We start from the raw sequence: 15039 nt of genomic DNA, 5'->3' as shown, positions 1-15039 counted from the left end.
CCCCTCTAGTGATGGTAAAACAGGACCAGACAGACACAAACAACAAATAAACTAACAGATATTGTAATAATCCTTTATTAACAAAAATTAGGAATTATGAATAACACATTAACTTACTAAAGAGGTCAAAATGTGAATATGGAACAAAAAACAATCAGGGCTTGTTAACACCTAGGGATTTTTTGGTGTTTTTTTTTAAGCGCAGGCAATTTTGAAAATCGCCATAAAAGTGCTTGTGCAATGATTCCCTATGAGAGTGTTCTCATCTGCACGTTTTGATTGCTTTCCGCTGACCAAAGTGCTGCCTGTACCATTTTCTGACAGTTTTTGCTCAATGGAAGTTATAGGGAAAAAGCACTTGAAAAAGTGCTTGTATAGCAATTTCCCCAGCGCTTTTAAGAATAAATACATTGGCCTCTATTCATAAAGCATTCCCGCATGCGGTAATGCTCAAAACAGCTGACCATTTAGCAAAGTGTCCATTCATAAAAGCTGTTTCCGCATGAAAAGCTGACATTCCTGAGCAGTGCGGGAAATTACCGCCTTGTGCTGTGATTATCACAACACATGTCACTAATGTCAATTCATAAAGATTATGTCAGAATTCTAGCGGTTTTATTTATGCAGGAAAAGCTGTCATATGTGTATGTTTTAAATTTTAACCACTTGAGGACCACAGTGGTAAACCCCCCTAAAGACCAGTCACATTTTTGCTAAAATGGCCACTGTAGCTTTAAGGCACAGCTGCAGGGCCGCACAACACCGTACACAAGTGATCCCCCCCCCCTTTTCCCCTCAGCAACAGAGCTCTCTGTTGGTGGGGTCTGATCGCCCTCCAGTTTTTTTTCTTTTTTTTAATAAATATTTATGTTCGCATTTTATATTAAAAAACCTTTTCCTCTGCCTCCCCCAGCCAGCCTCCCTCCCTCCCCCAGCCTATCACTGCCGAATCACTCTTTTGTCCCCAGTGCAGTGCTGCACGGTGTAAATAGACGGTGATCACACCGTCTAACAGTCTCCCGAGTTGCAATAGCTGCTCGGAGACTGAAAAGGGGGAGGAGCTCTGCCCCGAGCATGAGATGCGCGGGCAGAGTGCGTGCGATCTCATGTAAATTAGAGCCACACGACTTGACGCCAATTGGCATTAGGCGGTCCTGGGGCTGCCGCCGCGTTCACGCCCATTGGCATGACGCGGTCGTTAGGTAGTTAATGTTCTATGCAAAATGTCATTGTAAACTGTAAAGTTAGAGTACTTTTTTAAAATATTGCTCTGTGACACCTCAGCATATTCCAAGCAGTGAAACTCATAATTGGATTATTCTAGTTACAAAAAGCCAGAACATTTTTGTTTATGTTAGTACGTTTGTCTGTGGCCTTGACATTTGAAAGATGCTTCTGTGTAAAGACTGGGAACAAGTTAAAACTCACATTACTGCAGTAATTATATAAATAAATATGTCAATTTTCTTAATTATTACACATAGATATTATTAATCTAAATATTAATAATCAATACAGTCCTTCTAAAGAAAGAAATAGTTATTGTTAAACCCTATATAATATAATTTAATACTTTGAAATACATTTAAAAGCTGGATTCTACCAGTGATAGGTAGTCTCGTGAGATTGTTATGATTCTGGAGAATTGTTGACGTGTTCTAGTCTCAGCTAGCTGATAGCACATGATGTTTTGGGAACAGGCTTTATAAAATATAAAACAAAGAATAGTTTTTCCCAATTAGTTAAAGATGATTCAATGATGCCACCTGGCAGTTTCATAGTCTTATAAAATTAATATTATTATTACAGATTGTTATTACATGATGAAATGGTGACCTCTGCCGGTTGAATTTATTATATTTATTCATAAGAAAGGCAAATATATAGAACATGATTTATATTATTAATATTTAATATGTAATTATTTATTATATGATTATTTGTTTTACGAATAATTATATAATAAGCTTTATATTTAAATAAGTATATTAGAAGCCCTGTATGTTTCAATAAGCCCTAAATTGCTGAAGACTCTCACAGGTCTGCGTTAGTGTCAATTTGGCCAAGCTTATGTCTGGGAAAGTATCGAGACATTCCAACCTAATGAGCAGAGAACACTTTATCAGAAATGCGTCATGAATGACATTTTTTAGTCTCAATGTCTGGGGCAAAAAAGTCAACCAGCAGACAAAATGACTGGTGACGTCCATTTTTAATCAACTGCATCAGAAATGACCTAATCAAAATTTATAAACAATAATATTATGATTTAGGTATTCAAAACATGATAAAGCATTGACCCATGGAAGCTTTAGCCAATCAGAACCTGGGATTCAGGGAAATTCCAGATTAGGCAGCCATATTGCATCCAATCCCTATAAAAGTAGGAGCTGAAAGCTCATAGTTTGCAGAAGCCCAACAATCTCCTGAGAAGACACATGAGGCAGAAGCTACCTTCCCACAAGTGGCTCTAGATGCTGAAGAGATGACAGAGAAGGGGTAATATGCTTAATATTCTGGTGATTTACTTTATTCATTTTTCAGCATTAAGTTCTATTAAGATGTTAGCAAGAAGTTTTTTTAGAAGCTATTTTTTATGCTATTTCTTTAAGAAGATTACTACAAGTTTTACACAGCTCTTATATACACAGCTATTGATACAGATGAGACTACTTTTGATCTTATTCTACATAACACAACTGTTATATTCTTTTTTTTAATGTACTTAGAAGATTGATGAACGCTCGGCTATAAAGCCTTGATAAAATGGAATACTGTTAGAAGAAAACACTACTTGGAACTGTTCATATTTTGTATATATGCTGTATGATAAGCAAATACAATTTTTTTATATAAAATCATATACTGAGTGCTCTGATTCATTTCAAGGTACACCGTCAATCTATAATTACTGTTATAAAGGGGTTCAGACCCCGCTATGCCGGATTTATATGATAGCAACACTTTAAGGGCTGGTCCTTTACTGGGTTAGCAATCATGAAAAAGGCAAGAACCGCTCAGGTTTTTGACAGTTAGAGCAGGCGGAATGGGAACGGAGAATACCGGCTGTTTAGATAACGCGATAAGCATGCGGATGACAGCCAAGCTAATGGAGACAGACCTCCCAGACAGCAGCAGTGGAGCAGAGCAAACAAGTCATCCAGGAATACCAAGGCTATGTTTTTTAACCCTTTGGGTACCTGTTTTCAGATAAATTTCACATCATAAAGCCTGCATGTGCAACATTTCTGGAAGTTCTTCTAAGCGGTTAAGTTCTTCTAAGCAATTAAATAGATTGTTTAGAAAGACTAATAGACAGATTTAGGGCAAGGAGAGGCAGTTTAAAAAAAAATGCACATCTAAAGGGATGCTGGGGCTGCCTCCTTTATAGTAACTCTGTCTCTGCACAGAGAAAATGTATCAACTCAGCCAGCAAATGTAACAACTCAGCAGCACTGCCAGTTTAGTGCAGGAATTCCCCGACCTTTCATCGCAAGTGTAAACATTTTTATGAATTAGCACACAAAAGTCTAAAATACCGATGCAGTATTTTCCCTCCAAGATTTTTTTTTTTCCGCAAATGTTTTATGAATAGAGCCCACTGTATTTATTCTTTTCCTGGTCAAAGAGTTCACTTCCTGACTGATGCTCTGCAAAAGCTCTTAGAAAAGCATTTTACAAAAAATAACTAACGCGCAGGTAAACGCCGCGAGGCACTATAAAAAACAAGCGCGATCGCTGGCTATCAGGCATGGTCGGAAGAGCCCATTTCCGTTTCCGGGACAATTCCGCATTCCGTCATACTGAAATTCCGCTACCGTTTCATTCCGATGGTATTCCGGAGCTGTTCCGCGGAATTCCGACCTATACGGAATTCCGTCGGAAAAATTTGAATCTCTCTCTCTCTCTCTCTCTCTCTCTCTCTCTCTCTCTCTCTCTCTCTCTCTCTCTCTCTCTCTCTCTCTCTCTCGTGTGTAGTAGCTAGTAGGTATCTGTCTTACCCTCTAGACCATGAACCACACTACATGCTAAAGCTGGCCTAGCATAAACCATACTACCATTATGATCAAATCAATAGATATGCTATTGGAGGAGGAGGAGGAGGAGGAGGAGGAAGATTTTTTGTGTTATTCCGGAAAATTCCGTCGGAATTATAAAATTTCCGCGGAATTCCGTTTGAGAGGTATAGGAATTCCGGTTGCACTACCGGAATCGGAATTAAGCTAATTCCGGCCGGAATCACGGAATTCATAATTCCGCTGAATTTTCCGAGCATCCCTACTGGCTATTTATAATGTGAACAAGGCCTCCCTGTGATTTCATTTGTAAACTTTTGTTTGATGTATGGAAATTTAATTTACACAATCCCCTTTCGGAACCTGACCCTGTGTCCCATGTAGCAGATAATCACTATTTGCAAGGTGGATTACTCCCCCCACCTGATACCAAAATTACTAGAAAGATAGAGCTTAAAGAGGCACTGTAGTGACATATAGTATAATGCACTAAATTATCGAGGATTACTGCTTTTACATTAAATATCTTTGTTTCAGCTTTAGAAACACTTCCTATATCTATATATGGCTGTATATTGGTGTGTAGCCCCGACCTCCCACTGAGGCTTAGTCTAGGCTTTTTATTAAGCAGAATTCTCCCCTTAGAGCATTCTGGAAGACCTAGTATATTTTCCACTGGCTTTAGAACTCTCAGTAAACAAACATTCCGCAGAGATCACCTGCCAGTAGTAAAGATGTTGCTGTCGGTGATACATTTTAGAAAGTAAATCAGGTGAGGAAAGATTTTATATTAGGCAAACACAGACTAAACAATTTATAAATGAATATTGTAAAAACATAAGCAATTTTATTCATTATGCTATTATGTTTTAGCTGTAAATTGCTGCAGACGTTTTCTGCCCCGCTGTAGAATTGCTCTTACAGCATTTTTTATTTCCTTGTTTCTGAGGCTGTAGATAAATGGATTGAGCATTGGGTTGATGACGCTATACACCATGCTGATATCCCGATCATACGTTGGAGTGTAGATGGAACTTGGCCGGAAGTATATAAAAATGACCGTGCCGTAGAACAGGACCACCATTGTCAGGTGAGAAGTACAAGTGGAAAAGGTTTTCCATCTTCCTTGAGAGGACTTTAGAGTCAGCACAGCTCTGGCGATGAGTATGTAGGACCCGAGGATGAAGAACATTGGGCCAAAGATGACAATGAAACCTTCAGTGAAGACAGCTCTCTGCAGAGTGTCTGAAGTGCCTGAGCAGGCCAACAGCACCACTACGGGAAGGTCACAAAAGAAGTGGTGGATAACCTGACTGCAGTGGGGCTGAGAAGAAGTTAACGCGGTGTACAAACTACTATGAGAAAACCCAATGATCCAGAAAATAGTCACCAAACACATGCAAGTCCTCTTGCTCATAATTTGCAGGTAATGTAGAGGAAAGCAAACTGCAGAATATCGGTCGAAGGCCATGATAGCCAACAGAAAATTTTCCATGATTCCCGCTGCCAGGAACAGAAAAAGCTGGGCAAAGCAACCATAGATGGAAATGTGAGTGTCTCCAGACAGAAGGCTATACAAAGCCCTGGGGATGATAATAGAGGTAAAGCACACATCTACAAAGGCCAGGTGCCCCATCAAGATGAACATTGGTGTTTGAAGCTGAGGCTGTGAGACAATCAGCATGGAGAGGAAGGTGTTTCCACCAATGCAGAGAACATACGCAGCCAAGAAAAAGCAGAAGAGGGGGACAACAAGATGAGGTGTCTCAGAAAACCCCAATAGAATAACACCTGTAAGACTCTCATTCCCAAATGGCTCCATATGCTTCATGACTAATTCTGAATGTGACAAAGATGTAGAGCACCTTGTGAGGAAAACCTGGAGGAACTGCTAAAAAATTACAAACATAGAATATGCCAGTGATGGATATGTAACCAGATAGTCCTGCCATGCATATGTTAGTTCTTGAGTGACCCGATGGGAATAGCTGCAGAGGCGTAGCTATGGGTTGTCAAGGGGGGACATATGTCCCCGGGTGCAGCACTATGAGGGCGCTCAGCACTGCCTCTGCACCCCCACGTGAGTGAGAGGCAGCTCGCTGGCTGCCCAAAGTGCCCCTGCTTTTCTCCCTCCCTCTGCAGAGGAGTGCAGAAGCATTAATAGCAACAGAAAAAGTGTCACACATCTGGCTATCTAAATGGGGTGGCACACCTGGCTATCTAAAGTATGGCACACCTAGCTATCTATAGGGGGCATATCTGGCTATCTAAAGGGGGCACACCTGGGTATGTAAAAGGGGGCATATGCGGCTTTCTAAAGGGGGGTATAGCTGGCTATTTGAGTGGGGGGAAGGGGGACACATATGGCTATCTAAACAACATTTGAAGCCACCCACGACCACATTTTGATGTGTGGCCACAACAATTTGTCCAGAGGGGGCACAAAAACTGTCTTTGTCCCCGAGTGCTGAAAACCCTACCTACGCCTCTGAATAGCTGCACTGTACAAAATAGGTCTATAATAATCTTGAAGCTATAATAAGCAGCTTTCAGATCCTGACAGCAAATGGTATCTCCCATGAAATGGAGACCATGGATTCTTCAGCTCTGGCCAGCAAAGTGAGATACTACTATGACATGAGAATCCTGCCCGCACTGCTCAAGAAACGGCCCTGCTTCTCATCACTGGTGTAACTAACCCTGGGGGCTGTGACCTGAGTTTGTGATCTCTGAGTTCTATTATTATTTAAAGCAAATCTGCAGTGAAGAAACTAAATAGCACCTTTGGAACTCCTCAGGCAATCTTCAGAACTACTTATGTCCTGGAGTAATTCCAAGGATTTGCGTATCTGTACTGCACATGCACATGGTCGGACTCACACATGCGCAGTACGGATGCTCTCATCCTTGGACTTACTCGCGTTCTATAGTAGTTCAGAAGGCTGAGTGCATCTGTACCCGAAGAACTATTCGATTGAATTTTGAGATTGATGGAACAGAGGCGTCAATGAGAATAAAATATTTTAAATATGTTTAAAAATGGAGATAGTGGTGGAGTTACCTCCAGGGATTCAGACACAAGTTTTGTCATTTCAAAAACAGCGGTCCTTCATTAAAAAAACAGCCATAATTACTCCACATGTGACACGTTTCGCGAGCATGCCCGCTTCCTAAAGCCTCATCTACACGCGTAGATGAGGCTGCGATCCAGCGGCTCGATTAGCCGCCGGATCGCCTCTTCCGCGTCCCCGCGCGTGCCTGCTGCGTCCCCGCTCGCCGCGCGTGCGCCGCATTCGGTTCCCCGCTCGTCCCCGCCGGCGCCGCTTATCTTACGCTCGATTCCCTGCCATTGCCCCCTCGCGGGGAGCGAGCAGGGAATCGGCGGTGGGGAGATCCGTCCTGTCGGATCTTATCAATCGAGCCGCATCAGCGGCTCGATTGATAAGGAGAATCGGAGCCGCATCTACGCGTGTAGATGCGGCTAAAGGCAATAACATGGAGCATCTGTTTGTCCAGTCAGTTGAGCCTGGTGCCTCCGGAGGCTGTTTTTTTTAATAAAGGACCGCTGTTTTCGAAATTACACAACTTGTGTCTGAGTCCCTGGAGGTAAGTCCACTAGTATCTTCATTTTTAAACGTGTATTAAATATTTTATTCTCATTGGTGCCTCTGTTCCATCGATCTCAAAATCCAATATCGTTCACCCTGGTGGAGGAATGTATCCCCGCTAACCCTCTACAACAGAGCGACTTTTAGTGGGACGGGATTGTTGGTTTGTTGGATAGAAAGTGGGTTTTGGAGGATAGAATGGTCAATTTCTTAACTAGTGTGAAGAAACGTTCAGTTTTCTCATTGCCCCCAAAGCAGCAGCTTCCGTTTCCATTCCGCTGGGCTCATCGGTCCAGAAAAATTGCTGCAGCTAGAACGGACGGATGTGAATGGATCCATAGGTTAACACTGGATCCATTCACATCCGCTCCGATCTGTTCCCTTCTGATCCGTGAACAGACCCGTTTTTTAGCGCTAATGTGAACCGGGCCTTATTCTGAGTATTTTTTTGCTTGCTGGTGGCTTAAAAGCCATTTTATTGATAAGGTGTGAAAATATCACCTAGTAGAAAACGTGGGATATCCGTTTGGGAATTTGTCACCAAATGATTGGCCTGACCTTACCTGTTTGCTTGTTTTTAAAAAATTACATTTCTTTGTTGCAGATTGAGCTACAGCATTCCAAAAAATGCAGTAAGATAAATAACATTTTAGGGAAAGGACTGAGTGGCTGTTGCACTTGAATAAGTAAAACAGAATGGCTGGAAGTGGAGGAAGGCATATGCATGTTGAAGGTTATAAGAATTCATGGACAATGCTATCGAGGTTGGTTAATGACACATGATATATAGATGAGCTCGTACGCTGGAATACATCAGGGACGCCCATGAAGAAGCAGGGATCTCTGGGGGGTAGAGATCCCTAAAGAACATTCCTGGGTAATGATCCAGACAGACCGCCTAATTAGATTTATCTCTAGCTGAATTATTATATGTAAACAAATATTAATTAAAGCAGATGTCAAACAAACAGAAATTAAAACCTACGGTAATTTCACACAACGCAAAAGAGTTGTAGCAAAGCTTACATACTGTCCAAATGTGGTGCTTACTGAAAGTACTCCTAACCCGTTTTTTTACCCCCATATACTTTTTTTTATACTTTACACCATCCACCCCCCTCCAGCGCCCCCTGTAGTTTCACTCATCACTGCTCACAATTACTTTTTCCACTGTCATTATTCCCATTACCCCCATTATTTAATACACTCTTACCTATTTCACTGCTAATGTTTGATATTCATTTATATTTTTAAATGTATATATTAATGATTGTATGACTACACATGGGTTATGAGCCAATTATCTCTGTTTACAACTATTGCTCCATTGTTATTGCCTGATGAAGCAGGATCAAACTTGCGAAACGCGTTGCATCGTCCCCCGGAGTATGTAAATAAACTTCTCATGTTTTAAACGTTTTAGATTCTTTTATCCTTTTGGCGCCTCTGTATCCATACTATGCTATATTAAGTCCACCCCTGGACTGGTGGAGGGGTGTTAACCCCTTTTTAACTCATCTACGGAGAGCGACTTCTTAATCCTGAGTGGGGTCAGGTCTAATCTCCCCACCTGCCTATACAGTGGTTGCCTTGGAGGTAACCCTGCTTTGTGAGTATAGCTTATTACTCTATCATACTTCATTTCAACTACCAGTACATACGACACTATATTTGGCTCTTGGTGTCCCTACTCTGTGCCCTGTAAGCCCTGTTCTGCTTAGTCGTAACCAAATATGCTGTGAATACGCCAAATATGCTGTGAATATGTGCGCGGACACACGCTCACCCCCATGGCCCCGTCCTCTCTGGTATTACAGTAATATAAGGTACCCTGTGGAAAGGATGCTTGGATTTCCCCATCGTTATCCTATTGGTCTATGCACTGACTGACCAATGGAATTCTTTCCTGCTGAGGAATCCCATTAGTCAGTGCATAGACCAATAGTAGACATCAGCAGGAAGTACAAAGATGCTTTTGATGGGGTCGAGAGTACTTCTGCAATGGCAGAGAAAAGGTAGATCATTAAAAAATAAAATAAAAAACAAACCAATAGTTCAAAAACATCGTTCTGAGATGAGCACTACGTCTCATCCCTTTGGTAAAGCCAATGATAAGTTCAGTGCTCATCTGCTCTCATTTTTTATGTTAAAGAGAACCTGTAACAAAAAAAAAGGCCCCTGGTGGGTACTCACCTCGGGAGGGGGAAGCCTCAGGGTCCCAATGAGGCTTTCCCCTACCCTGTAGCTGCAGGCAATCCAGCGCTGGCTCCCCCGAAGTGTCCCGCAATCCGGGCTCGACAAGCTCGACATGGCTAATATATTTACCTTTCCAGGCTCCAGCGGGGGCGCTGTTGCGGCTCTCAGCATGGAGATAGGCGGAAATAGCAATCTCTGTCGTGTCAACTCTACTATGCAGATGCAGGAGACTTGCCCCTGTGCAGTAGAGCGCCCCAACAGCGATTGGCTATTTCCGCCTATTTCCGAGCGGGAGCCGATACATGCTCCCCCTTCACTGGAGCCGAAAAAGGTAAATATTTACATCCCCGCCATTCCGGGAGCTTTTTCGCCGCCGCCGTGGGACACAGAAGGACGGGGGAAGCCTCGATAGGATCTGGAAGCTTTCCCCACCCGAAGTGAGTACCCCCCAGGGGAACTTTTTCTCATTACAGGTTTTCTTTAACCTTCGCCTCCTCACATTTAAAAAACTAAACTAAGGCCACGTATACAGTGAGGGTTGCGTTGTGCTCCCTGCGACAGCAGGATCTCAATGCAATGGATCAGAAAAGAGGCACTGCACAGTAAGCATACAGTCAATGAAAAGTATGCTTCAATGTTACTTATCACGCATTGGGCCTGATTCACAAAGCGGTGATAACTCAGTTATCACACCTAAAAGACTTTAGGCATGATAACCTTTGCACCACACTGGTGAAAAGCCAGTTTAGGCGTGATAAGTTTAGGTGTGATAAGTTTAGGTGTGATAAGTTTAGGCATGCTAAGTTTAGATAAGTGTAGATGGCGTGCAAAGTCCCGCACGCAAAGCAGCGCCATTAAACTCTATACGAAGTGCACCAGACTTTGCTAGCGCAAAACTTTTGATCAGCTGTGCACTGCGGTGCTAACGCAGTTGGTACTTAAACTTATCATGCCTAAACTTATCACACCTAAACTTATCATGCCTAAACGTATCACACCTAAACTTATCACACCTAAACGTATCATGCCTAAACTGAGTTTAGGCGTGATAAAGGGCTTTTCACCAGCGTGCTAACTGTTAGCACCGCTTTGTGAATCAGGCCCATTTAGTGATAGCGTACTGCATGCAAGTTTGCTTTAAAGGACAACTGTAGCAACAGGAATATGGAGGCTGCCATATTAATTCCCTTTAAAGAGACTCCGTAACAAAAATTGCATCCTGTTTTTTATCATCCTACAAGTTCCAAAAGCTATTCTAATGTGTTCTGGCTTACTGCAGCACTTTGTACTATCACAGTCTCTGTAATAAATCAACTTATCTCTCTCTTGTCAGACTTGTCAGCCTGTGTCTGGAAGGCTGCCAAGTTCTTCAGTGTTGTGGTTCTGCTATGAACTCCCCCTTCCAGGCCCCTCTATGCACACTGCCTGTGTGTTATTTAGGATTAGAGCAGCTTCTCTCTTCTTTCTTATCTTTTACAAGCTGGATAAATCGTCCTCTGAGCTGGCTGGGCTTTCACATAGTGAGGAATTACAGACAAGGGCAAAGCTGTTTGCAGGAAGAAAAGAGCAGCCTGAAACTTCAGTGCATGAGAGATGCAGGGGGAAAGAAACACACAAATGATCTCTTGAGATTCAAAAGGAAGGCTGTATACAGCCTGATTGTGTATGGATGTATTTTCTATGTGTGGACATACTGTACATTAACCTACTTCCTGTTTTGGTGGCCATTTTGTTTGTTTATAAACAAACTTTTTAAAACTGTTTTTAACCACTTTTAATGCGGCGAGGAGCGGCAAAATTGTGACAGAGGGTAATAGGAGATGTCCCCTAACGCACTGGTATGTTTACTTTTGTGCGATTTTAACAATACAGATTCTCTTTAAGCAATACCAGTTGCCTGGCTATCCTGCTGATCCTCTGCCTCTAATACTTTTATCAATAACCCCTGAACAAGCATGTAACGGATCAGATGTTTCTGACATTATTGTCAGATCTGAAAAGATTAGCTGCATGCTTGTTCCTGGTGTTATTGAAACACTACTTCAGTCAAATACTGTAGATCAGCAGGACAGCCAGGCAACAGGTATTGTTTAAGAGGAAATAAATATGTCAGCCTCCATATCACTCTCACTACAGTTGTCCTTTAAAGGGAAGGTTCATGCTGCACATAAAAAAAAAACTGCATTTACCTGGGGCTTCTTCCAGCTCCTGGCAGTCGATCAGTGCCCTCGTAGCAGCTCCTCTCCCTCCGGGCATCCAGCGGTGAAGAGACCGACCTGGCAAGGTCGGCTTCCAGGTCGGCTTCTGTGCGCTCCATGGCGGGGGGTCATGTGGTGTAGAGACGTCATCGGGTCTCTTCTGCACATGTGCAGAACTACTGCGCCTGCACAGTAGAGACCCAATGACGTCACGTACACCACGTGAACCGCGCCGGAATGCACATGACGAATGCACATGACAATCTTCCCTTTAAGACTCAGAGTGTAGATGGAGCTTGGCTGAAAATATATAGTAACCATATTTGTATAGTACTTTTCTCCTGTTGGACTCAAAGCACTTGCGAGGCATCCTCTAGGGTGCACTCTATAGGCAGTAGCAGTGATAGGGAGTCTTGCCCAAGGTCTCCTCACTGAATAGATGCTGACTTACACAGGAAGAGCCAAGATTAGAACCCTGGTCTCCTATATCAGAGGCAGAGCCCTTATCCATTACAATATCCAGCTAAATATAACCACTCTGAACGTCCTTCTATGTTCCTTGATAGAGATGGCCTGAACGGTTCACATGCAAACTTATTTGCGCAAACTTTGGTGGTTTGCGTTCGCGATCGAACGCAAACTTTACCGGAAAATTGATTCGCCCCCATAGTGCATCATGAGGGTCAACTTTGACCCTCTACATCACAGTCAGCAGGCATATTGTAGCCAATCAGGCTACACTACCTCCTGGAGCCCCCCCCCCCCCTTATAAAAGGCAGACAGTGTCACCCATTTCACTCACTCGTGTGCCTGCAGTAATTAGAGAAGGGAAAGCCGCAGACTCAGAGAGAGATATAGGGAAAGCTTAGTTAGGCTCTTGTAGGCTTGTTAGCTTGTTTCTTGCTGATTCTTATTGCTAAGAAAGCAACCCTCAACAGCTCTTTTGAGAGCTAATCTTGTGCTTGTGATCTATTTTTTTTTATGTGTGTGTGTGTCCCACAGACACTTGTGTTGCACACACAGCCTTGGTAAATCCTACCACTGTGCCACTGCCAGGCCCAGCACATTCAGTGACTACCTGTGTGTGTGTGACAGGTGCACATTGTAACACCCATCATTGCATATAACTACCTGTTGTTCACTTCAGTGCACCCACCTACCTACGGAAGCGCACGCAGTGTCACTGTGGCTGTCCGGTACCTGTCTGTGTGTGACAGGTGCACATTGTAATACCCACCACTGCATATACCTACCCGTTGTTCAGTGCACCCACCTACCTACGTGAGCGCACACAGTTTCCCTGTGCCTGTCTAGTACCTGTCTGTGTGTAACAAAAGTGTTCAGTACCTCACCTTTATCAAAATGAATGAGGCATGGATCCCGGAGGGCTACTGCCCGCCTGAAGACTAAGTCAGTCCCCACACACAGCATCTCTGCCTGCACACCGTGTGACTGCTTGCCCCAAGACTAAGTCGGCCCCCACACTGCATCTCTGCCTGCAGGCCGCTTGACTGCCTTCTCTGCCACCACCATCAGGGTCCAGGGCTCCAAGCGGATTCCTCAATTTTTAAGGCCGCTATAATAATTTTTCTGGTGCGTGTACATGCCTAATTTTTCCTTAGCTGCAACAACAAAATAAAAGGCATGTACATGTGTCAATTCCCCTTCGTGATCGTTATCTTGCCGCGATGAAGGGGCTTGCGTATCACAATGAAGCAATGACCACCGGCTATATGAGTGCCTCGGGGGGGGGGGCACACCCAAATTCGATCAGCTGGACACTCAGTCACTGTTGTTCTGTCATTGAGCTACCTCAGCCCGACCATGTGGGCTTGAAAACCGCCATTACCTGCACTCTGGCCATGGTGCGCACCAGTCCTGCACGGCCATCACAACACAAACAGCTGTTTGCTGTGCGTTACACAGTGAGTTTGGTGTGTCAGTGTGAAGCAGTACTCTAATTACACTCCCTGATTGATATATACACATGCAAGATGTTTTAAAGCACTTTAAAGAAGTTCTGTGATGGTTTTCAAGCACACTGATATAGACATACTTGTGTCCCTCATTATGCCCCCTCTTTATCAGTCCTATTTTCGCCGCTCCCCGCGGCCAATAAATAACTTAAATTATAAAATAAATCTTTTATCACTTGTTCCCAAGATGGCCGCGATCCCATGTGACTCCGGAAGTGCTTCCAGGTCACCGATTTCCACCCTCTCTCTTCTTGTACTGCCGTGCACGAGAGCCGTTCCCAACTGCGCATGTGTAAGCTCTCGTGCTCGGCATATACTGGTTGAACTCGATGGACGTATGTCTTTTTTCAACCAAAATAACTATGTAACTATGTATAGGCGCCTAAACAGTCGCATCCTCCGTGACATATGACTCGGTCGCGGAGTTGCGCATCCTGCGGTGCTGAGATGCGGTGCTGTACACCCGGGCAGAGCTGAAACTACTACTAAGGCAGCTCTCCTCCCTGCAGTCAGCCTCCTCCCCCCTGCTCTCTGGAACGCATACACAGGTCAGGGATGACTCATCAGATGACGAGTAGCAGGGGGAGGGGAAAGGCAGACAGGGAGGAACTGCTGCTGTATTGTCTGCCTCTTCCAGGAAGAACATTTTCGTCTATTTAACTAGGAGAATTAGAGAGACAGCATAACTTTTTATATACAAGATAGGGAAGAAAAGAATTATAAATATTAAAGGAACATTACAACTCAGTTAAATTACATTTTGAAAAAGGGCCATAGAACCCCTTTAAGCCTCCAATTTAGCATGCAATGTGATTTCTTCCCTTAAAAAGCTGCTTTGCGTCAAATCCAGATTTTTCCCCGGGACTTTTGGCGTGTATCCCACTCTGCCATGCCCCCCTCCAGGTGTTAGACCCCTTGAAACATCTTTTCCATCATTTTTGTGGCCAGCATAAATGTTTCTAGTTTCAAAGTTCGCCTCCCCATTGAAGTTGATTGTGGTTCGTGGAAGTTCGAGCGAACCACACTTTTGCGGAAGTTCACACCA

General features: G+C 43.5%; 1 protein-coding gene across 1 annotated transcript; it reads right to left on the bottom strand.

The window, feature by feature from the left end:
* Positions 1 to 4878: 4878 nt before the first annotated feature.
* Positions 4879 to 5847, bottom strand: LOC137527269 (olfactory receptor 1L4-like). The gene has a single exon (XM_068247774.1). It carries the CDS (start codon positions 5845 to 5847, stop codon positions 4879 to 4881), a length of 969 nt encoding a protein of 322 aa, XP_068103875.1.
* Between the last annotated feature and the right edge of the window lie 9192 nt (positions 5848 to 15039).

Source organism: Hyperolius riggenbachi, chromosome 8, assembly GCF_040937935.1.
Source record: "Hyperolius riggenbachi isolate aHypRig1 chromosome 8, aHypRig1.pri, whole genome shotgun sequence".
Classification (NCBI taxonomy): domain Eukaryota; kingdom Metazoa; phylum Chordata; class Amphibia; order Anura; family Hyperoliidae; genus Hyperolius; species Hyperolius riggenbachi.
Note: the sequence above shows the minus strand (reverse complement) of the source record. Positions and strands in the feature narration are given on the sequence as shown.